This window comes from Xenopus tropicalis, chromosome 7 (assembly GCF_000004195.4).
Source record: "Xenopus tropicalis strain Nigerian chromosome 7, UCB_Xtro_10.0, whole genome shotgun sequence".
NCBI lineage: Eukaryota > Metazoa > Chordata > Amphibia > Anura > Pipidae > Xenopus > Xenopus tropicalis.
In genome coordinates, this window is record NC_030683.2 from 13,248,928 (window position 1) to 13,274,482 (window position 25,555).

The 25,555-nt window shown below is 40.5% G+C and overlaps 2 protein-coding genes across 2 annotated transcripts in view; both read left to right on the forward strand.

Moving 5' to 3' along the window:
• The window catches only part of asah2 (N-acylsphingosine amidohydrolase (non-lysosomal ceramidase) 2), a 21,596-nt gene extending 17,624 nt beyond the window's left edge, over nt 1-3,972 (forward strand). Inside the window, 4 exon segments of the mRNA NM_001130358.1 lie at nt 1,158-1,310; nt 2,480-2,539; nt 2,955-3,043; nt 3,606-3,972. Coding sequence (NP_001123830.1) covers nt 1,158-1,310; nt 2,480-2,539; nt 2,955-3,043; nt 3,606-3,789 — 486 coding nt within the window. The 3' untranslated portion in view covers nt 3,790-3,972.
• Nucleotides 3,973-9,824: 5,852 nt separating this feature from the next.
• On the forward strand, nt 9,825-25,209 carry LOC100494440 (putative neutral ceramidase C). Its single transcript, XM_031906640.1, has 20 exons — nt 9,825-9,952; nt 10,621-10,826; nt 12,267-12,416; nt 12,585-12,761; nt 13,714-13,841; nt 14,389-14,466; nt 14,737-14,857; nt 15,296-15,421; nt 15,697-15,783; nt 16,248-16,352; nt 16,933-17,014; nt 17,178-17,293; nt 17,629-17,723; nt 18,292-18,331; nt 20,457-20,552; nt 20,872-20,967; nt 22,016-22,168; nt 22,991-23,050; nt 24,144-24,220; nt 24,985-25,209. The coding sequence occupies exons 1-20, from the start codon at nt 9,838-9,840 to the stop codon at nt 25,160-25,162; spliced, it is 2,286 nt and encodes a 761-aa protein (XP_031762500.1). The 5' UTR covers nt 9,825-9,837; the 3' UTR covers nt 25,163-25,209.
• The last annotated feature ends 346 nt before the right edge of the window (nt 25,210-25,555 follow it).

A 25,555-nucleotide genomic window follows, 5' to 3' on the forward strand; every position in this document is an offset into this window, starting at 1 on the left:
ATTATCTGTGCCAAGCAGAGAGCACTTCACAGCCACTCCAGAATGCTTTGCACCTTCTCAGGTAATTGCCGAGGCGCTTACCAATCAGCCCTCCCTCTCATTTCACTGAAATTGTCTCTCAAGTGTAGATATGAATCTGGAGTTGTGTTGGAGAGGTTATTAAAGGAGCATTAGATTCAGGAGCCCTCATTGCTAGGGGTGTGAGGAGTACAGACACATCTGAACTGGGATTCCAAACAGGCCCTGGCATTCCCTGTACACAGAGGCCCAAACAGCCCCCTATACGCCCAATTAATAGTGACTATGGCACCTTGCAGCAGCCCCTCTGGATTGCCAGTCCAGACCTGAGTACAATGGACCCCCAGTATGGGCCTGACTTATGTCTAGTTAGGGTGTGTGGAACTAATAATCTTCCCAATAGAGATGTAGCGAACCCGCGCAAAAATGTTCGCGAACCCGTTCGCGGACTTTCGCCAAAACTCGCGAATATTCGCGAACTTTGCGAACCCCATAGACTTCAATGGGAAGGCGAACTTTAAAACCTAGAAAAGCCATTTCTGGCCAGAAAACTGATTTTAAAGTTGTTTAAAGGGTGCCACCACCCGGACAGTGGCATGCAGGAGGGGGATCAAGGGCAAAAACTTCTCTGAAAAATACTTGTAAAAAAAACACCAAAAAAAAGCGCCAAAAAAAAAAACGCCAAAAAATAACGGAAAAAAAAAAAAAGCCAAAAAATAACGCCAAAAAAAAAAACCGCAAGCTATTCCTATGTATATGCATAGGCGATAAAACGAAGCGGAAAAAACGCGGCGGAAAACCAAGGAGAAAAACGCGGCGCCAAAAAAAAAACACGGCGAACCCAAAGTGGCGAACATTGGCAAAAGTCCGCGAATTTGCGCGAACGCGAACACCCGATGTTCGTGCGAATTAGTTCGCCGGCGAACAATTCGCTACATCTATACTTCCCAAGGGTTTGCTGTGAGGCCCAGTAGGTTCTGATAAAGACAGGAGGTGTTAAGTTGTCGGCAGTGTGGTGAGAAACCTTGCTACTTCCCCATGTTAGAAGTGCAGCCATTGACTGGATGACTTGTGTTTACATGACTACTTGAGAAAGACCTAAAGACAGAGCTAATATTTCATTTTTCCCGTTTCTGTAGAACAAAGTTGCTGAGCTGCCAAAAGGTCCCCAGCCGCCATTTTTCAATGAAAGTCAACTCTTCAGCTTCTTATTACCTGTTCCGGTAGATAAGGCTCCTGGAAACACAACTTTTGGGGATGTTCTGGAAGAGGTCAAGCCTCAATATACAGTCGTAAGTTCCAATGAATCTCTGTGATGGGGAATAGAATAGATTTATTTCAGTCTCAATGTCTATAAAGAGACCCCTTGATGCCTGGTGTAGATTCATGCAGATCTTATTTTTGAAAGCTTTATAGTCCAAACCCCACAGCAGGGTCAGATCAGCAAAGATGACTGGAGAAGAAGAAGATGGCACCTTGTAAAAAGCAGCACAATGGGTGCCTCCTAAAAACTGGAAAAGCAGCATACTGAGTATAAGTTGATAACTTATACCCTGTCAACTTAACTTTAGGGTCCTGAAGAAATGTCTTATTCCAAAAGGGGCTCTAAAATGATATTACTTTGGGGCCACGAGGGAGAAATGAATGACTGTGTGAAGGAAAACAAGGCAGGTCTTTATTATTAATGACTGAGTGATGGACAGAATATAAAACCAGAAGAAAGAGTCTGCAACATTGTTGCTGAACGTTAGTAGACAAGGTTGGCATGGAGAAAAGGGGGGGCTGCACCCTGGAGGATGAACAAGTAGATATTTCAAGTGTGTGCCATTGATACTGGACCCACATGTGGTGAACAGGTCAATCAATCTGCCCATTTACAAAAGAATATGATGACTGTTAAGGCCAGTGATCCCCAACCAGTGGCTCAGGGGCAGCATGTTGCTCACCAACCCCTTGGATGTTGCTCCCAGTGGCCTCAAAGCAGGTGCTTATTTTTGAATTCCTGGCTTGAAGACAAGTTTTGGTTGCCAAACAGAACCTTCTGTAGGCTGCCAGTCCATGTAAGGGCTACCAAATAGCCAATCACAGCCCTTATTTGGAACCCCAGGTACATTTTTCATACTTGTGTTGCTCCCCGACTCTTTTCACATATGAATGTGGCTCAGGGGCTAAAAAGGTTGGGAACCCCCAGTTTAGGCCTTATAATTTCCTTTGCTGGTGATCCTCCACCTTTTCTACCCTTGTCTGTCCCAAGGGATTGTATCTACTCATGATATGTCCAACAAAAAACCTCTTTAATAAGACTTCTTATCAACAATTAACAGATTTGATATGGTCAAGGACCCACTTGCTTGTTTTTCCTTGGTGTCCATGGTTGGGCCAAAAGTCTTCACGCTGAACCTTAAAGGCATAAGTCCTCTTCCTACTTCTTCACTGATACAGTATATCATACATTTTGCAGGGGGAAGTTGCTTCGGTGACATTCGTAACTGGAAACCCGAGGAGTTCAGTTGAGCACTTGGTGAGTTTAGCTTCTCAGTTCTTCCTTTTGGAGATGACTTCCCTGTCATGTGATTTAAACACAAAGACATCCTATTGGTTCAGCAACGCCGCCAGACACATAACTGAGCCAGGTCTGGGTTCCACATACATTAATGTATAAAGTACAACATATTGTTTAGTTTTTATTAAAGACTCCCTGTGCCTCTCTGCCCAGCACTACCAGTCAGCACCGCTAAGCACTGTGCCATGATGGTGCCACCCCGCAGTCATAGAGACACCTTCTTATCTTCACCCAACAGCATGACAAATACACCTTACGTCTGTGAGATATTAAAGGGCATGGGGGTGGATTTTGACCTTCTTGCCTCACATCTGCCCTGCTCAGGTTAAAGTCTGTGTGGCACCAAAAACAAAAGTCATTGTTTGTATTGCAGGCTGGTAAAACCTACCTGGCGGTGGAGAAGTACAACAAAGACACAGGAGAATGGCACACTGTACATAATGATGCCTCCTGGGAGACCCGGTGAGTAGGACCAGTCTGGGCTGAACCACATTCTAGTCATTACAGAAATATTTATCTGGTAAAGTTCCCTGAAATGTGGGATTTACTGGAAGGCATTTCTTAGAGTGGAAGTAGGGGATAAGTATGAATTAGATTCTGGAGAACTGGTTATTTGCATGAAAAACAATAGCTAAACTTTTGGCCATTTAAACATGAAGTGGCATCTTCCAAAGTCCATACTTGTTGAGTGGCTTGTAGATTTACATTCTCTTGTATCTTGTATTTTTGGGGCAAATGTTGCATTGGGGAAAACAACTTGGTGGATTACAAAGATTAATCCCACCCAAAAAATGACTACCCAAACCCCACCTCTTTTCTAGGATCTTACAACCAGGGGTGAAACTGTTGCCCACCATTACTTTATTTCGGTGTAGGGTGTAAGTTGGGCCAAAGCCTCAGACAAAACCCTGTTCCATAAAACTAGAAGAGACCATTCCTTGAGAATGTATGTGTATAAAGGAAGGGAGGTGGTGTTCTGTTATTATATTGTTTTATATTATATGTTTTTTCCTTGTTTCTGCAGATACTACTGGAATAAAGTCAGCCGTGATCAGAGCAATGGCACAATGGAATGGCATATACCTCCATCAGCTCAGCCTGGCATCTACAGGATCCACCATTTTGGACACTACAAAGAGCGCAACTTGCCTGTTACTATCAAACCATATGAAGGCATTTCCTCTGAGTTTGAAGTCACCGCTCCCTAAAGCTGATGGACAGAACCTTGTATCCATAGTAACAGTTCTGCCTTTGACTGACTAAGATGAATGCAATGGTGTTATTGGCCAAGTTTTGTTGTATCTTTGTGCTGAAAATGGATATTTGCCTATATTGAAGTTTGCATTGAGCTGATTTGGCAGATTTTACTGTGAAAATCACACTGAACCACAAATGTTTTGTACCTTTGTATATTAAATGCTGTGACAACCTTGTATCATTTGTAATGACGGGGGGGGGGGGGGGGGGGGGGGGGGGGGGAGGATTCCTGAAATAATGGGTCCAATTCAGCTACAGTTGCACAGTCATTATAGTCTGAGTAGAGAAGCTCTGAGTAGAGAAGCTCTGGATGTAGTAAAGAGTATGTGGTTGCACTTCCTTAGGCCAATATGTCAGAGACACTGCCCCCCCCCAACTTACTGGCACTGCTTCCCTGAAAAGTACAGAGACAGACAACCAAAAAAATAAAGGGAATAAAGTAGGTTAGGGGTGCAGCAGCTAAACTAAGGCTTGTTTAGATATAATGATACGGTGGACACATAGACGTCTCACAGTTGTTGAGGGTAAACACACTCATTCACAGGATCCCCCCAAAGGCCCTGTTTCTTAGTCTTGCTTGATGTTGCTGGATTACAACTCCCTGCATTCCTGAATATATAAGAAAGGTTTAAAGCATCTCCAACAACATCTGGGGATCCAAGGTTAAATAACAGGACCCTAGGTTGCACAATGATGCTTGTTATGGAAGTGCATATTTTATGATGCCATGTTGTATAGGCTATTGTTATTATCCTTTATTTTAATAGGAACAATCGAGATTATTCTTTGTTACCAATGGCCCACCTGAGCTTACAATCTAAGGTCCCTATCAGAGTCACATACTAGGGTTCATTTCATCAGGCAGATACTCTGCTTTTATGGTTTTTTGGGGGGACCAGGATGAACCCACACATAGGGAAAGTTTCTAAACTCTTTGTATATAATATTCAGGTCAATATTCAGGTCAAGAATGAAACTTGGGAGCCAGTGCAGCAAGATCACAGTGCTAAACACACCTTCTTGCCTCCTTCTTCAGACTCTTTCTAGTTTTCAAATGGGGGTCACTGACCCCAGCAGCCAAAATCTATTGCTCTGCAAGGCTACAATTTTATTGTTATTTTATATTACTTATCTTTTAATGTAGGTCCTACTCTATTCATATTACTGTTCCTTTTACAAGCCACTGCCTGGTTACTAGGTTAAACTGGGCCTAGCAACCACATAGCTGCTACAAATAATAAAAAATAAAGACCAATTGCAAGTTGTTTCAGAATAGCCTTCTCTACATCATACTAAAAGTTAATTTACACCTCTGACATATAAGGTTGTGCTGATACACAGCAATACCCATAGTAGGTATTATACCTATACCTGGAAAATGGGTGGTTTTAAGTGGAATATAAAGCAAGCCTAATTTAAATGGAGAAAGGGAGCAAATATACCCACAAAAATGGGCTGGAAGGAACAGTAAGGCCTCAGAACCCTTCTCCATCGGGGTCATGTAAGATAATAGAACAGGCAACTTAGAATATTTACTTTACTTGCCAAATTAAGAACTGTTTCTTACTTTTTAGATTCTGTTAAAATGATGTAAAACACTCTTTCCATATGAACAGTTATGTTTACTGTGGTTAAGAGTCTCCGGAAAATATAAAATATGAATAGAAGAATAATAACGACTAGAGAAGAGATAAGGAATAATAAAATAAACAGTGAGAGTCAGCCAGGCAAGGTAAAGGTCTGGGAATAGAATAATTAACAGGAAAGTACTGAACAACATTATCATTATACTCTGGACACAGTCACATCATATTGACTAATGTTATGATTACGGAATGGGGGCGGGGTATATTAGAGAATCTTACATGCACAGAGTAGTGCCAATCATATCTTTTTACAGTGCCTGAAGTGCCATTTCTCAGTGTTCTGTTGTGCTTCTGTACAGTGTTTAATGGTGGACTTTAACAAATAATTAATTAGCAGATTAACACAGCAGAGCCCCAGCCAAGGTCAAAGTCTGTCCAATTAGATCAACAATTGCAACACCGTGAGTGAGAGACGGAGCAGAGCCAAAGCCCAGAGGGACAAGGAGGTTTATGAACAATGTTGTAGCTCAGAGGAGGAAAGGTACAAATCCAACGAAGTGAATGTCAGGGGAAGAAGAAGGTCTGATTTGCTCATTAATCGTCATCGATTCACATTTATCCGTTTAAACCCTCTTTGAAGATCCAGCCATTGGTCAGGGCCCCCTAAGCTCATGAAACAGCTACAGATTTAGGACAATATTAGTGTATCAGACATTCAGCCATAATTCCAGGCCAAATCTAGGACAACAAATACACCCCAAATATCCCCAACCCCTAAACTGACCCCAATCCATCATGAACAGTGCTTCCAGACTCATACACCTCTTCTCCCACTCCTCAAGTGCCGCCCCTCTCTGCCAATCCCTGCACTGATGCCTGTCATGTACAGGATTCAGTTCAGTGCCGCACCCCTCTATTTAACCTCCCTAATCCCCAAGTATACCCCAAGATGTAACCTTCACTCTACACATGACCTCCTTCTCTCCTCCTCACTCATCACCTCCTCTCACTCTCGCATCCAGGACGTCTCACGCGCTGCACCCATCCTCCCTTTAGGCACTGCCAGACTCTCCAATCCTTTAAACGGTCTCTTAAAACTCACCTTTTGACTCAAGCCTATAACCTAAACCCCCCAAACATTCACTAACCACTGGTTTTCACCTCTCACTCTGCACTTACTGTCACTTTACACACCTACATAAACTCTAACGCCATGCTAGGTACCCTGACCTTATGTCTCAGCCCTCCCTTTTAGAATGTAAGCTCTTGCAAGCAGGGCCCTCCCTCTAGTGTCTCCGATCCTCATCCAATGTAACTGCAAATCATTTTTGTGAATTATTTATATGTACATGTTAACTGTTCTGTTTTTAGTACCCCTCTATTCTGTAAAGCGCTGCATAAATTGATGGCGCTATATTAATAATAATAATAATAATAATAATAATAATAACTCTTAGTATGCCACAGGATTTGGGAACCGCTGACCTATGCTGATATTATTAGTACAGACAAAACAGTTGGGCACAACATTGGGGCAGTGCTTAGCATTCCTGCCTTGCAGCACTAGAGTCTTCTCCAGTGTAAACAATCCCAGCTTGGCCAGTCTATTTTATAACAAATACCACTTTTCCCAATTTTAGGTGATGCTGGCAATCCCACCATCCTACTTTACTACTTGTAACAGGGTCCATTTATTTTTGGGGGTTTCAGTTCATCACTAAATTCGCTCTCATAGAGTAATTCTATATCCTTGGCAGCCATTCACTGGCACTGGCTATCTGTAAGTGAAGCCAAAGAACCAAAATGGTGGGACCTTCCATTTCATATAAGGGCAGCAAAGGTTTGGTTGGACTGGAAGACCATTAAATTCAGAGATGAACACCCTGCGCAGTCCAGCTATGTTGCGGCCAATACCTTAACTTTGGACAAGAAGCTTGAAGCAGTCGCAGTAAAGAGGCAAATTACTGATTTCTCATTTTGTTGAATTTACAGATTTCCAAAAAAGACCTTTGAATGGCAACTACTGTATTTGATTTGATAGAGCAATAAAGTGAGTCATAATGACTGGGGTTCTTATCGGCTGGTTGGGGGCGGGACAGCCTTACAGCAATCTAATTACATTTGGAAGAGCAGGAAGAGATCCCAGAATTATCTAACAAGGTACGACAAGAAGCTCCTAAGGGAAAATCCTAATGGACTGAGTTGCTGGGACGCAGAAACCCTCAGTGTGACTTACTTAGTGAGGTAAGTATCGCCGATGCTCTTTAGGCCTCATTCGCTACATACTGTAGACATTTCTAATTATGATTCACCACATTATCATTTTTTCCCCAGTATATATATTTTTCTTAATCAATATCTTCTAAAAACATTTGCAAGGGGCAGAGTGTCCAATAATAAGAAGTCAGAGCCTGGGTCAGGTCTTGTTAAGAGCCTATAAATACCTGGGTGTCGGGGGCGGCAGTGATTTTTTGGGGGAATTTTTTTTGAACAGTTGAGTTAATGAGTTAATCACACATTTCTTTTTATTACGGATATATAGGAGGTAGGATGTTAGGGACGAGGCCACAACACCAGGCCCAAGTTGGCATAAAGGGTAAATATAACCCAGACAGGGCCCCTTAGTTATTTCAGGATCAGCTTGAATAGATGCAGGTGGGGAGATAGAATCCATTATTCCATTTTTTGAATTAATGACGCACAATCTGCTTTTCCATACGGCTTTGTTTCAGACTGTGACCCGGTCATGTACTGAGGCAAAAGCCAGGTCTCCTATACTGATTTCTTACTTGCGTTTGGCTGGAGCCTGCAGGACCCCTCAAGCCCCCCCCGTACAAAACCTGCTGAGTTATAAAATCTGGAATTATATAAATATTATAAAAATTAATAAAGGGATCTGCACTGGAACTGGGTGCCCATGGGGTATATTAAAGCAGCACTATTAAATGATATTATAGCATATTGAGCACAATATATACATATAAATACAGGTATGGGACCCATATTCCAGAATGCTCAGGACTTGGGGTTTCCTGGGTAAGGGGTCTTTCCATAATTTGGATCTCCATACCTTGTCTTCTAAAAAATAATTTAACCATGAAATAAACCCAATAGGGCTGTTCTGTCCCCAATAAGGGGTAATTATATCTTAGTTGGGATCAAGTACAGGTACTGTTTTATTATTACAGAGAAAAGGGAATCATTTAACCATGAAATAAACCCAATAGGGCTGTTCTGCCCTCAATAAGGGGTAATTATATCTTAGTTGGGATCAAGTACAGGTACTGTTTTATTATTACAGAGAAAAGGGAATCATTTAACCCTTGAATAAACCCAATAGGGCTGTTCTGCCCCCAATAAGGGGTAATTATATCTTAGTTGGGATCAAGTACAGGTACTGTTTTATTATTACAGAGAAAAGGGAATCATTTAACCATTAAATAAACCCAATAGGGTTGTTCTGCCCCCAATAAGGGGTAATTATATCTTAGTTGGGATCAAGTACAGGTACTGTTTTATTATTACAGAGAAAAGGGAATAATTTAACCATTAAATAAACCCAATAGGGCTGTTCTGCCCCCAATAAGGGGTAATTATATCTTAGTTGGGATCAAGTACAGGTACTGTTTTATTATTACAGAGAAAAGGGAATCATTTAACCATGAAATAAACCCAATAGGGCTGTTCTGCCCCCAATAAGGGGTAATTATATCTTAGTTGGGATCAAGTACAGGTACTGTTTTATTATTACAGAGAAAAGGGAATCATTTAACCATTAAATAAACCCAATAGGGCTGTTCTGCCCCCAATAAGGGGTAATTATATCTTAGTTGGGATCAAGTACAGGTACTGTTTTATTATTACAGAGAAAAGGGAATCATTTTATCATCCAATAATGGAGTCTATAGGAGACAGTGTTTGTAACTGTAAGTCGTAACTTTCTGGGTAATGGGTTTCTGGATAACGGATCCTGAACCTGCATATAGTTATGAAGTCATTGTCAACAGGAGAACTTTGCAGTCAAAGCTTGTATCACCTGCTGCTGCCACTGTGGATTTTATAAGGCTTTTACATTTCTTGCCATATATTATAATGGCCACCCCAATGAAATTAGTTTAGGGACCAAGCAATGAGGAACTGGGGCAATTTGACTTTCTGTGCAACATATTTAATTGTGCAATAATTGTTAGACCTATTTGTGGCCAAAATATTTCAGGCAGTGGTTATCCAATGGCTGTTGATAAACTTCAACTCCCAGTGTCTTATTGCAGCCAATGGGACATACACTGGACATCAGGTTGCACTAAAGAAGGGACACTATTCTGCTGGTATCTTTAATTTTGGTTTGGGGTTGTTCAAGTGTTTAATTCATTTTATTCTGTGTTCATTGCCGCAGCTTCTGGGACGCTAAAGATGGGGAAGACTCTGAATAAGCTGGAAAAGATCCTCATTGCGCTATTAGTACTGAGTGTGTGCATTTGCGTGGGGCTCATAGCCGGAATCGTTGTCCTGAAGAACAACTCGAAAGGTTAAACATTTGAAGCTTCCAATAATGGTTACAATTCCTTGACTATGTAAAAAACATGAGAATAGACTTTTCTTTTTGTTGAGTTGGGGTATCAGGGTATCAGGGTATAGAGCAGAGAGTTAGTTGCCCCTGACCAGTAGGAGTAGGAGGCCCAGGGGATAAGGGCAAATGGACTATGGCCACTGATTCGTTATCAGACAGGGATTTTATTGTGCAAATTAGTCATGAATCTGCATTAATTAATATAATTACTTGCCATTTTCCCTGTACTAAAAACTCCATTATAAATTCCATTATGTGTAACATTTCCCATTGGGACTTGGATTGTAAAAAGGAAGAGATCCTAAACTTGCTTGGGTTCTATTGCCCATTATTCTCTGCAACAAAAGAAGGGGTGTGTTATGATTCCCTGGGGTGCAAGGGATAGACAACCAAGGGGTACCTACGTACCCCCATAGCTGCTACATTGGGATAGAGTGTTGCCTAGTGTAGAGGGAATTTACACAATGGCCCATTGCAACCTTTTTTGCACTTTGCACACTGCAGTGTAAATGACCTCTTTAATGTGACTAGATATAGTAGGCACCTGTGTGGGGTATAAGTATGGGGGTTCTAGTGTGATACAGCAGATATAATATGATGATATATATATATATCTTCATGTGCAGGTGTGACAGCTAATGATCCCCCACAAACATCTCAATCCCCCACTACAACGACCAAGCCTTTGGTAACGACAACAAAAACTACTACAAGAACTACTACTACAACAACAATGAAACCTTCCCCAACAACCCCTGATCCCTTCCCAGATGCCTACCGCATTGGGGTTGGCAGAACAGACTGCACCGGGTTATTGGCTGAAGTCCCCTTGGTAGGTACAACACACAGCCAACCGGCAACTGTAATTCTCTGAAATGATCTATTAAAGAATGATGCAGGGTCGAACTGGCCTATCAGAGGATCTGCTATGGGCCCAACCCTAGAGGGCCTCAGCCTATGATAATTCTTATCAGCCCATGCTAATTTCCACAGTGAGCCTATTAAATCTAATAGTTGTGAAAGTGTGCCCAAGGTGTCAGATTCCCCGGGGGGCTCTAGGAGACCCCGTCCAACACTGAGACTATGAAACCTAAAACAAAATGTATTCCCTTTTCATTGAAAACCCATAACTAGAGACTTAAAGGGGTGGTTCACCTATAAGTTAACTTTAACTATGTTATAGAATGGCCTAAAACTTCATTTTTTAAGTATTTGCCTTTCTATTCTGACTTCTGACTTTTAAATGGGGGTCACTGACCCCTGCAGCCAAAAACCTATTGAGCTGTAAGGCTACAATTTTATTATTATTTTTACTTTTTAGTGCATGAATTTTCTCTTTAGGCCCTACTCTATTCATATTTCAGTCTCTTTTCCAAACCACTGCCTGGTTGCTAGGCTAAATTGGACCCTAGCAACTAGAAAGCTGCTGAAATTTCAAGCTGGAAAGATGCTTCTCAAAAAGTTATATTATTCAAAAAAATACAAAAAATAAAAAATGAAGACCAACTGCAAAATGTCTTTGAATACCACTCACTACTTCATACTAAAAGTTAATTTACCATTATTCTGCAGCACCTGTATAGTGGATTATGTTTTGGTCTTTTGCGATGCCATCTCTTCGTCTCAGGTCATTGTATGCCCCACAAGGCCCAATAAATGGGGTTCACTATTTGATAACAATTTTTATTGTTATTGTTACATTTTATTATTTCTTTTTGTATTCAGCCCCTCTTCTATTCATATTCCTGTCTCTCATTATAACCACTCCCTGGTTGATAAGGTAATTGGGGCCCTAGCAACCACGTAGCTGCTGAAATTCCAAACTGGAGAGCTGCAAAACAAAGTGAAGTAATTAAAAAAACTATAAGAAATAAAAAATGAAGACCAATTGCAAATTGTCTCAGAATATGAGTCTCTACATCATGCTACAAGTTAACTCCAAGGTGAACAACCCCTTTCTTTTGGCCTAGACATGCCTGCCCGGGCATATGCTTTGAGTTTCAGCACTCTGACAAGTTAACTCCAAGGTGAACAACCCCTTTCTTTTGGCCTAGACATGCCTGCCCGGGCATATGCTTTGAGTTTCAGCACTCTGACAGTAATGCCTGGATTATCCTTAGTAGGACAGCTCTGCCTGGGCATCATGTGATCCCTCCTCTGTCTAGAGGGCCAGTCCAATAGAGATCTAGCTCTTTACCAGTGAGACACAGGCTGATCCATTTCACTGATATAAAATCTAAGGTTCTGTTTGTGTTTGCATGCCGTGGCATAGATGGGATATGCAAAAAGTGACCAGATTGCTTCAGGACTCCATTTGCGGCAGTACAGTCGTGCCTTCATTATAGCAGAACCTGATGATTCCAAACGGGTGGTGTATGTCAGCACTAATATAGGCATGATGTCTCAACGTGTCCGTCTGGAGGTGAGTGTAAAATTGGGCTGAAAGTGACCAAAATAAAGGTGTGCTTGAATGTGTAATGTTTTTGAACTATATCAGTTCTACAGCTTCTTCAGTAGTTAATTGCATGACAGATTAACTTTACCCATGAAATATAAAAAAAGGGGCTTGTGGAACTTGTTTTCCCTTTAGGTAATGGAAGAGCTGAAAGTCAATTATGGGAATCTCTATAGAGAAGATAACGTCATACTGAGCGCCTCCAACACCCACTCAGGGCCTGCTGGGTATTTCCAATACAACACCTTCGTGCTGGCAAGCCAGGGCTTCAATAGGCCCCAAACAAATGTCATTGTCAGCGGGATTGTTAAGGTACCATTATTGTTATTATTTGCCTTCCCTGGAATTTCAGAAATAATGATTATTTTTCCTTGGCTGATTTGATTGGCTCATGCAAACTTCCCATTGCCACCAGTAAAAAGCCCATTTCATCAGCTGCTAGCATGGCTCTGGTACAGGACCTGAGGCTTTCCGGATAAGGGATCTTTCCGTAATTTGGATTAATTATATCTTAGTTGGGATCAAGTACAGGTACTGTTTTATTATTACAGAGAAAAGGGAATCATTTAACCATTAAATAAACCCAATAGGGCTGTTCTGCCCCAATAAGGGGTAATTATATCTTAGTTGGGATCAAGTACAGGTACTGTTTTATTATTACAGAGAAAAGGGAATCATTTAACCATTAAATAAACCCAATAGGGCTGTTCTGCCCCCAATAAGGGGTAATTATATCTTAGTTGGGATCAAGTACAGGTACTGTTTTATTATTACAGAGAAAAGGGAATCATTTAACCATTAAATAAACCCAATAGGATTGTTCTGCCCCCAATAAGGGGTAATTATATCTTAGTTGGGATCAAGTACAGGTACTGTTTTATTACTACAGAGAAAAAGGAATCATTTAACCATGAAATAAACCCAATAGGGCTGTTCTGCCCCCAATAAGGGGTAATTATATCTTAGTTGGGATCAAGTACAGGTACTGTTTTATTATTACAGAGAAAAGGGACTCATTTAACCATTAAATAAACCCAATAGGGCTGTTCTGCCCCCAATAAGGGGTAATTATATCTTAGTTGGGATCAAGTACAGGTACTGTTTTATTATTACAGAGAAAAAGGAAATCATTTTTAAAAATTTGAATTATTTTCTTATAATGGAGTCTATGGGAGAAGGCCTTTCCGTAATTTGGAACTTTCTGGATAACAGGTTTCCGGATAAGGGATCCCATACCTGTATTGATAATATCTTCTGTATCTAGAGCATTGAGAGGGCTCATCAGAACATGAAGAGAGGGAAGATTTTTATGAATAAAGGGACAGTAGAAAACAGCCAAATTAACAGAAGTCCAAGCTCTTATCTCCTTAATCCAGAATCAGAGAGGATCAGGTGAGCAGTTATAGAACAACCGGTTCCACTGGGGAATCCTGGGATCAGAGTTCAGACTGTAACACACTGTGGGATGGATTTTGGAGGACAGGAATAAGTGAATCTACATCAGTCCTTTTGAGAATCTTCTACTGTGTCCAAATCTGAACATTTCATATTTTTACATCAGTTTGCCAAAAATGAACATGACAGCACTATGTGCCATAGGCCAGAATTAATATTTTCCACACTGAGTTTAAGGCAGGCACATGGGGGTCATTGGCACTATATACAGCCATACCACCAGAAGGTTCAATCGGCAGGTAACTAAACAGACATTGCCAATGAGAATCATTAATCAAAAAGCAATTGGATGCCAAGGACTTCCAGACTGATGGTCATATTATAAGGCATATCATTTCCATTGCGATGTTCTACCCACACGTTATTACACCACACGCACCACTCAGAATCCAGAAATACTACAGGCAATTCTGAAAGAAGGTGTTACCCTATAATGTTATTCTGGAAAGGCTGCAGCTTAATGTCAAGTTAATGTCTTCTGTAGGTACTCCTCCAACACGGACAAAGACATGGTAATCTTGAAGATGGTGGATATGAATGATCAGGACATGGGAATGATCAGGTAATGGGATCAGTTTGTCACCAGTTGTAGTCAATGGGAATGTAGTGAAGTTCCACATTCATGTTGAGTGACCAGCTCAGGGGGATAGTAGAACTGCAAGTCTCAGTGGGAGATTAGCACCCAAGAAATACCTGACACCATTAAAAAGTTGTACCATGGAGACTTAGCCATAAAGAAAGGAAACATAACACGACAAGTGTAGTGTTTCTTGTGGGTTCATTTCACTTTTCAAAGAGATTGTCAACTCAGTGTTTTTCTTGTTGTTTGCAGCTGGTTTGCAGTTCATGGAGTCAGCATGGGCAACGCCAACAAACTTATTAGCAGCGACAACCTGGGCTATGCCTCCTACCTGTTTGAGCAAGAGAAAAATAATAGATCTTTGCCTGGCACGGTGGGTAGAATCTGTGGTGGAGTTTACAAATCAGCACTCATGTGATACCAGTAGTTAGGATACTAGCAGGATACTAGCAGTTGTGCAGATACCCAGATATATTTTGTCCTCACTATACAATAGTGATTGGATAACTCCCATTGAATGTAATTGTAGACCCCTGTACATAAAGTAAATAAGGGGCAGTGACCAAATATGAATAAAGCTGAAGGGTTCATAGGAGACTGGGAATGCTCTGTTTCCAAAATACGTGATATGAAAAAAATGACAAAGCAGGTAATGAAATAATAGGTAGTGCATTTACTCCTGGACTAGTAACCCATAGCAACTAGTATGTTGACTATCAAGCAGTGCGCCACTAAATGTACCACAGCTATTACTATACACCCAAACACTTGTTAAATTGAACTGCACTAAATTTGAATTTGTTCCGTACAGGGATCATTTGTTGCTGCATTTTCACCCTCGAACCTTGGTGACGTCTCACCCAATACCATGGGTCCTCACTGCGTCAACGCCAACGAGACTTGTGACAACCCAACCAGCACCTGCCCGGCCGGCGGGGTGAGTGTGGGGCCACTTCCCTCAGAAGATAAAAAATATTTTTGCTCCTATAATTTTACATAGAACGGCTATGGGCGCTGACAGAAAACAGTAGAGCTCAAACTCACTCTATGAGAAAGGAATATTTATGTATAAGTGCAGTTTATTTAACTAGAATTATGAACCATGGATTATTCTCATCTATGTAATTTTAAGCCCTATCAGATTTATCATTCACACATAACTCTCTAAGATAAATTCATCACAATATATATTCTCTTTCTGCTCATCGACAGTCAGTGGCGTGCGTGGCTCTGGGGCCCGGGAAGGATATGTTTGAAAGTACCAAAATAATCGGAGAACGTATTTTTCTGAAGGCAAAGGTAGGCAAACAGATGCATGTAGTTGCATATTTTATTGAACAGATAATTTGCTCATAATTAGGGCCAATGACATATATAGCTGTTATATTCAAATACCAACACGTTATAAATATGTTTGTAAATATTTCTATTCATCTAGGTCATGATATGCAGTATCTAGTAGAAATCCTAAAGCAACTGGATGTTTATGCATTTTCTTCACCGCTCATTTGAGCAGCATCTTTAGTTTCTTTGGGCTTATTTCTACTAGATACGTGGGGCTCATTTATAACACTTGGCAAATTTTTACCTGGGCAGTAACTGGTAGAAACCAATCAGCTGCAAGTAGAAAAATAAAATCAAACATGTGATTGGTTGCAGTGGGTAACTGCCCAGGTGCAAATTTGCCCATTGTTTATAAATGACCCCCAGTATCAAGATATTAGATTTAATAAGCCTTACTAACCATATTTATTTCTATAAAGGAGCTGTATGGTAATGCTTCCAGGGAGCTTGACAAGAAAGTGAATTTTGCTCATCAGTGGGTAGATATGAGCAATGTTACTGTGAAGCTGAATGAGACTCACTCTGTAAGTATTAATACTTTCCTCACTACTATGGCAGCCATGTTCCCTCACTTGGTGGGACTCCAAACTAGAAGCTAACAGCAGGCAAACACAGAGAAAGCAGACCCAGCAGCTGTTGTGATTAATACCATTACTATGAGCCATTTTAATACAACCTAAACTTCCAGAACTTGACCTATTTCACCAGTGTATATTAAAATGTCTTATTAATAGGGTCCACATGGGCCCTCTACACTTTTGGAGCCTCTTACAGTTGTAGAATCTGCTTCTTATAGTTATTCCTTTGAAAAGAACATTCACCTTAGCCAGTAACAATCACCAATAAGTTGCTGACATTTGATAACAAGGGTTATATGGAAACAGGAGCAGTGTCTTCTACTTGTTCAAAGTTATGTGCTACTGGTTACATTTTCCACCAGACATATTTGTAAACATGCACATTACAATTATTCTCCATTGAATACAATTAAAAGGGAATCATACAACTCTTATCCATAAAATGATATCATAGATATAGATTAAATGTCTTCATTCCAAACTATTGTTTGAACCGAAAAGTATTTATGGTTGGTCTTTTTGAAAGGTGAAAACCTGCAAGCCTGCCCTGGGCTACAGCTTCGCTGCTGGCACCACTGATGGAGCTGGTTCAATCAACTTTACACAAGGTAAACCATCACCCTGCCCCGTACAGTAGGTCTTCTCCATAAGCAAAACCAACAGTTCAAATTGAAACCACTGAATACACAAAAATATACAAATGGGCTTCTTGCTGGGACCTCTCTGCAAATATCAAAACTCCAATAACATGATTATAAACTTATTTATTAGGCACGTTAGAAGGGGATCTGTACTGGAATGCAATTCGGGATTTGTATCTGGGAGCTCCATCCAAAGAAACACAGGAATGTCACCACCCCAAACCCATACTGATAAACACAGGACAGGTACAGTATTTTTCAATCCATTTATCAAAGATTTTTTGTTTTGGGGCATTGCACTTGTCTCTTGGATCTTCTTGGTTATGAACATGCTCTAGAACAAGTTTCCCCCAGTCTAGAATTTGAATTAGGGTTAATGGTAAAGTAAATTGAAAATGTTTTGTCAGTGATAGAGATTCTTGAGTGATAGAAAGATTTATATTCAAACAAACAATGAAGTGCCATTGGCTCGCTGTGTGTGAAAGGCTGGAGTAATCTCTACAACTCCCCATTGCTTGGGAGCCTACCATAGATACCACTCATGCATGTCAAGAGGACCTACTTTCTTTCTTCTTTAATAGATGGATAAACCAATACCGTGGCATCCAAAAATTGTTGATATTCAGATGTTCACCATTGGGTCCATTGCATTACTAGCATTGCCGGGAGAGTTTACGTATGTATAAACATTGTACCATAGACTTACATTTACACCTAAGATATAATAGTGCTAATATATGCTACTCTGGCTCTATGTGTGTTACCAGTTTGGACATTTGTTAATTGTATCAAATGGAAGGAGGTTACCATGTGTGGCCAGCATAAGTCTGTTACCTAGAGGTTGGCCTGCCAGAGTACTAAAGGATCACAGGGTGGGACCCAGTTCTAGTGGGCATCAGCCAGTTACAATTTTAATTTGTCCTTTTCTTTTGTCCATCATAGGTCTATAGAGCACCATTATATTAAATACTGTCTACATTTGTGAGAATGGGCCCTCACTGTTTGGTTTTTTAGAAGTCCCTAGGACGCCCAATCCGACACTATACCTAGATGTACTCTAAAACAGACTGACAGACAAAAGAGACATAGAGCTGTATGTTTGGACATAGATGTTTGGCAGCTTACAAACATGCCCTAGCAATAGGAAGACTCAAAATAATACAAACCTATGGACTCTTGCAGAATAGTTGAAGAAAGGATTAGGCTCTAGGCATAGTACACAAACTAAAAGGTATTTTTTTCAGAACAATGGCAGGAAGAAGACTACAAGAAGAAGTAAAAAAGGTAAAAGTCCCTTAAACCTTCTTAAACCTGTATTTGCCTATTGGGACTTATAAAGTGAATGCATAAAAAAAGGAAGAGGTAGCTTTGATACAGCCACATAATCTATTTTTACACTGGATGTTCCCATTTGCATCAGCCCATGATGCCTCAGTCGTATAAAGGAGCCACAGTCGTATAAAGGAGCCACAGTCGTATAAAGGAGCCACAGTCGTATAAAGGTTGTACTCTGTTGTATAAAGGTTGTACTCAGTCGTATAAAGGTTGTACTCTGTTGTATAAAGGTTGTACTCAGTCGTATAAAGGTTGTACTCTGTTGTATAAAGGTTGTACTCTGTCGTATAAAGGTTGTACTCTGTCGTATAAAGGTTGTACTCAGTCGTATAAAGGTTGTACTCTGTCGTATAAAGGTTGTACTCTGTCGTATAAAGGTTGTACTCTGTCGTATAAAGGTTGTACTCAGTCGTATAAAGGTTGTACTCTGTCGTATAAAGGTTGTACTCTGTCGTATAAAGGTTGTACTCTGTCGTATAAAGGTTGTACTCTGTCGTATAAAGGTTGTACTCAGTCGTATAAAGGTTGTACTCAGTCGTATAAAGGTTGTACTCTGTCGTATAAAGGTTGTACTCTGTCGTATAAAGGTTGTACTCTGTTGTATAAAGGTTGTACTCAGTCGTATAAAGGTTGTACTCAGTCGTATAAAGGTTGTACTCAGTCGTATAAAGGTTGTACTCAGTCGTATAAAGGTTGTACTCAGTCGTATAAAGGTTGTACTCAGTCGTATAAAGGTTGTACTCAGTCGTATAAAGGTTGTACTCAGTCGTATAAAGGTTGTACTCAGTCATATAAAGGTTGTACTCAGTCGTATAAAGGTTGTACTCAGTCGTATAAAGGTTGTACTCAGTCATATAAAGGTTGTACTCAGTCGTATAAAGGTTGTACTCTGTCGTATAAAGGTTGTACTCTGTCGTATAAAGGTTGTACTCTGTCGTAAAAAGGTTGTACTCTGTCGTATAAAGGTTGTACTCAGTCGTATAAAGGTTGTACTCTGTTGTATAAAGGTTGTACTCTGTCAACAAAGGCCTCCAATCAGAATAGACATGGGAAGGTTTAGATGTTGGGGAGATGATGGTCTGATGCAACTGGGAACATCCAGTGAAAAAAATAGATGATGTGGCTGTAATCAATAATAATTTATTATACCATTGTGTTTATGTGTTTATGGTGACCCCCAACCATAAAATTATTCCTAAGACCATCGGAAATATGTTTTTTCCGATGGTCTTAGGTGACCCCTGTGAAAGGGTCGTTCCACCCCCAAAGGGCTCCCGACCCATAGGTTGAGTACTGCTGTGCTAGAAGGTACAACGATTGTTAGTGGCAATTTGAAGTAGCTACTTGAAAACCAATAAAAACCTTTAAAGGGCCTTAGGGTTAATTCACTAAAGGTCGATAAGAGCTATCGCACGCTTTTTTGCATTCAAATTGACGTGAAAAAAACGCATGCATTAAATTTCGTGCTACCGCATGCGTTAATTTGCACGCAGAAATTAATACTAACGCATGATTCACAAACACATATCCGCGCTAAATATTGCATTAGTCTATGTGAAAATTAACCCCTACTTGGAGCAGGCGGTAATTATAGAAAAGTACAGTTCATGAGCTTTTGGCAACACAATAAGGACTTTGCAGTGGGATTTATTCAAGTCTGTGTTGGCCCCAGAGTGATGCAGCCGCCAGTTTGCAGGGAAATGGTCATTTTCAATACAGTCATCTTCCGAAAGTAATGCTGTGTGTGGCTAACATGGCGTGCGTTTTTTCGCACGCGGCGACCTATCTGTGCACGGTGCGTTGATTAGCGTGCATTGCGTCCAATACCGCACGAACTTAGCAACTTTCGCACGCAGCATCGTGTCTAAATTAACACAAGTCCTCTTTTAGTGAATCGGGCGTTAAGACGCGAAAAATTAGACGCGATAACATTTTTAACGCACGCTACAAATAGCGCACGTTTTATTGACCTTTAGTGAATCGGCCCTCTTGTCTCTTCAGTGCCACTAGTTACTCAATAAGAGTTCCAGCCAATAAGATTTGCTCATATCTACTTCATTAACCATTATCTTAGATACTTGATCCATCTGGAACCCTCAACACAGATGTTGTCCTTTCTGGTTTGTGCAATGTCTACACTCACTACATCACCACCTATGAAGAATATCAGGTACATGCTTTAAATAAAAAAAAGTGCTGAGATGTTTTCATTAGGATTCCTTTACTTCATTTATTTGATTGTATTTGTGGCTCCACCCTTCTAAATGATCCATCCGTTATATAATAAAAATAGGCTAATCCGTAAGAACTGGGAATCAAGAGCAGGCTTAATATGGAAAAAAGCCTGGTAAATTAAAGTTATATATATACGAATTAACATCGGTACTAAGGGTAAAAAAGACACATCAATCAGGTTAGAAATTTCACCCATAACATTTCTGTTTTCATCTTATCTATTTATTTTTTTTACATCTAAATTTTGTTTACAGGCTCAAAGGTACGAGGCAGCATCTACAATCTATGGGCCTCACACCCTTTCTGCTTACTTGCAGTTGTTCAATGGCCTCGCTAAAGCTATTGTGGAGGTATGGAGTGCTGTAGTTAATACTTTGTACCAGTGGCTCCAAAACTGTGGGGCTGCCACCACCCCCCCAAAGCAGTGGACAGAGGGAACCCAACCTGAAGGCCAGTTAAAATGAGGTTTGGGGAGAAAGCCCAAAACTTGCATTAAAGCCACTGGGAGCAACATTAGTGAGCCACTGGTTGAGGATCACTGAGTTATAGGATAAGGGTGTAATGCAGATCCCGGCCACTAGAGGGGAATAGCGGGCAGAGAGTATAAAAAGGGGTGACACACCCAAATCAGGGTTCTTTCCTGCGTAGAGTTAGACAGGAAGGGTCTCCCATGTACTAGGTACTCCAGGTAGTCAGGCAACCTAGTATTGGTAGCATGTAGCCCAATGTGTAGGTAGGGGCTTAACCCACAGAGAGAACTGAGAGATGGTGTAGGGACCAGGGGGAAAAGCCATTGGCAGGAAAACAGAATGCCTATCCAGAGTAGGGCAGAGGGGTACTAGGAGGGTACCAGACTGCTAGGATTGGAAAGTGGTGCCAAACTTCCCTGAGGGTGTGTACTATTGACTGCTTTTTCTATCATTCAGGCTGACCTTTTATTAACAAGGGGGCCCTGACCAAGTATTGGACCTCAAAGGGAGGTTGAACTAAGGAAGCCTAAAAAACATTTCTATTTTCTTTGTAAGACAAACTCTATATATTAATGCATTTAATATATTGATAGAGGTGCGCAGAGGACCCCTGGTTTATATCTGTATGAATCTAATACTTGCTGCCTATACATCTTTTTTTATTGGCAAACACAACTTTACCTTGTGAACTGCTCCATGCGCTTTTGAGTTTTTGTACAAGGTGTAGATGCCATGAATGGTTAAGATTGCTGACGCTGTATAAATAAATTATTTAGACCCTGTGTCCTGGGTTTCTGAAGCAAAAGCCCCAATTACAACTGAGTGATAAGTTGCAAACCTTAGATATAGAGAAAATAAATCCCTCCAAGAGTTTTTTTTATACACTATTTCTTTACCTCTTACGTTCCCAAGTTTCTCATGACTCTAGAACACAACAGATGAATTGCCAAAAGGCCCACGGCCACCTCTCATCAATGAGAGCCTTCTTCCAAACAGTTTACCACCCGTGCCACCAGACAGTACTCCAGCGAACAAAGACTTTGGGGATGTTTTAAAAGACGTATACCCACGGTATAGGCGTGTAAGTACTTAAATTCTTAACTACACAATTCTTATTTATTTACCAGTGATTGGTTATAGGGGGGTATGTTCAGTAGACCTTTATCTACCCTCCCTATTATCTAATGTATCCATTTATAGTCAGAATATTAACCAAAACCATTGGAGTGCAATATCTTGATATCAGCAGTCAATAAAGTTGGCTAAAGTTTAAACACTGATACACAAAGAGGAGCAACCAGAGAGATAAACAAACAGCTGCTGTTGCAGTGAATAGGCAATCGACCTTGGTGAATGCAGAGCTTAAAATCAGACCCAAGACTATTTATACTCAAATAACAAATCTTCATGGCCAATGGGTTTTTAATGTAAATAGTGGAAAGGGATCTAATAGCTGGAATGCTTGGTACTTGGGGTTCAAAGTGGGGCATCAGGCCTTAAATCAGGGGTTCCCAAAATGTAGGGCTGGACCCCATTGGGGGGCTTGGAGCATGGGTTGTGGGGTCAGTATAAAATCTTATTCGGGTCAAATTATGGGAGAATGCTCTTCTAGAAACTCCTTAAAGCCCGAGTGGTTTAGTTTGGAAGTAATATAAAATTTGGTCGGATTACAATGATATCTGTGCATGTATTGTGTATCTGGCGATATCTGTGGGACATCACTTTCCTACGATTGTTGCCTGGCAAATATCATCAGAACACCCTCCAGTTTGTTATATTTAGCACTATAATCCTACAATTTCAATCTGAACCAACCAGCCAGCTGCGTTATTGTTATTTCCCAGTAAATTGTGCTTCACCACGATTCTGAAGGGTGATATGTTCCATCTTGTGCTATCTGCAGGGAGACATTGTTTCATGCACTTTTGTCGCAGCAAACCCACGAAGTGGAGTTAATCGCATGGTGAGTGATCTATCTAATATCGAAACGCGTTATCTGAAAAAAGCAGTGTCCTATACATCATTTTTATGGGGTTTGATCCTTTTCTGACAGTTGATTTAATCCATGTGCGTGGCTAGATTGCATTAATATCAGATGAATCATCACATGGGACAATTGTTTTAATATCCAAGATCAATGAGGGAATGCATTTTCATTTATATGAGCGCACCATTGGCCCATTCACAAAGCACACTACTGCAGTGTGATGGATATGCAATATATTGGATAGACTAGAAAATCTGATTGGCCGTTTAACCTGATCAGTGGAATTAGGCCAAAAGCACAGCACCGCAGTCGGCAGTTTCTTCCCACTGAAATAAATGGGGAATCACTGTCCAACTGATTATATGTAGTGGGCAAATAATTTCTGATATAGTATGTTCAAGGGTTGGATTAAATTACAATTGTGATGTCATACAGTGAAGTCTTTGGGGCCTTTGAGCAGATCGGGAGCCATAAATAACCTTTGGACAGCCACATCCAGTTGGACAAGCGCATCCAGTTGGACAGGCACAACAGTGACACCTACATAGCAGCAGAGTGTTTCCACTGTATTTAGATAAGAAGTGAGTAAGCCCAGCTTCTAGGTGACTTAGGAGGAAAATTTGGGGAGAATGCCTATTTTCTCTACTAGCCACCCTAAAAACTTGGCCTGAAGTAAACCTATAAGATTTGGGGTGAACACTTATTTTATCCTTTGCAACCGTAAGATGATGATGGGTCAGACAATGTTTTCATGTATCTCTAACCTTGTTGGGAGGCAAGGCATCTGTCATAAGAATGTTGTATGAGCTTAAAAAACTGCATTAGAACTAGTGCTGACCAAGCAGAACCCAACCCAAACATACCTGTGGGCTGACTTGCAAAATGCAACTGTTTTCTGATCCAAACTGTCCTTTTTTATGGAATTTTCATTAAAAAAGTTACTATGATATATACAGTATATACAAATGGGGCACAGCATTAACCACCAATATATGACATTTATACTGTACTATACTATACTATAATGGTTTACTGTCAAATCTGACAAGTTCAGTTATTTATCTTGCAGTCGGAGTCATCGTATGTATATGTAAGAAAACACAACTCACGTGTCATGTTATATAATGATGCCTCTTGGGAGACCAGGTGAGTTATACAAATCATTGCTAAAGGCCTGATGGTGTTGGTTTAATAGAAGATATTTTTATTCTTGTTTCAGGGAATTCCCTATCTTCTATAAAGGTGTCTTTAACCCTGCTTATACTGTATATGCTACTATGCTTACACATGTCTGTTTTCATCCTTCCCATAATCCCCTTTAGTACAAAATGTCAATAAAGAAATGAAAGAATACTTTTCTCACGTGTGTGCTTTGAGCAATTTTCCCATATGTATAAAATAAATATTAGGCAGCAAAGCAGAGCTGTTGGGAAAATGTATATATGTGATCTCTGCTATATATGGTGGCACAAGGGTATCTACAAGGGTGGTAAAATTACATTCTTAGGATGTTTCCCCCTAAAATGAGTGCCCCCTTAGAAAGGTACCTGCCTGCAGTATCTGTGAGTGCTTCTTGGTTGCTGCACTGCTACATAATGTCTGCATGTGTGCTTAGGGCTGTGCCATTTGCCCAACAGGATGAAGTGACCCACTGGTATATAAAGGCAAGGGCATAGTCAGTAAGAGTCTCGTTGGCCCCACCCAGTGGATGGTATTGTGGTGCTACAATAATCAAGACCACACAAAACTTTAGCATTTGATGCTACTTTCAAAATGTTCATCCAAAGTTCCAAACATCTCAAATAGAAGAACTATTGGCTGGTTAAAGGATTACATAAGCCCACTGTGTGTATATATTCAGAATGGTGGCATAACTGTATTATAACCACAGTCATTTTCTTGTTTGGCAGATATTATTGGCACAAGGGCCCTGGCAATCAGAGCAATGCCACCGCTGAATGGCACATTCCTTTATCCGCTGAGCCAGGACTCTACTATATTGAAGTGTGTGGCTACTACCAACCCCGCAGCAGTTTTCCTGTTCCCCAAGTCTATATTGGTGGATCGTCTTTCTTTCAAGTCACGTGACAAAAATAATGAAATATATACATATAAATAAATAAAAATGGTTGATTTGAGTTATTGATGCCTCAGTACTTGTGAATATCTTTTGAGCAATGAGTGCTGTTTTTTTTCCTCTTTTTTTTTTGTTATCTATCAGCCTTTTTGACATGTGTTATGGGCTGTGTAAGCCCGGGCTATTGTGTTTATTTCATATTTGGGCCAGAAAGCTCTGCACATAGGAATTAACAAACATATAAATATCCAGCCTTCTTAGAAACCAGCAGAGGGCACTTAGCAAATCAATTAATAATAATAATGTAATGACCAAGAATCGCAAAAATAAGATTAAATTGTAAATTTTTATCTTTTAGCAACTTGCACATCATACCCCCCAACTGTCCCGGTTTTGATAGCGCA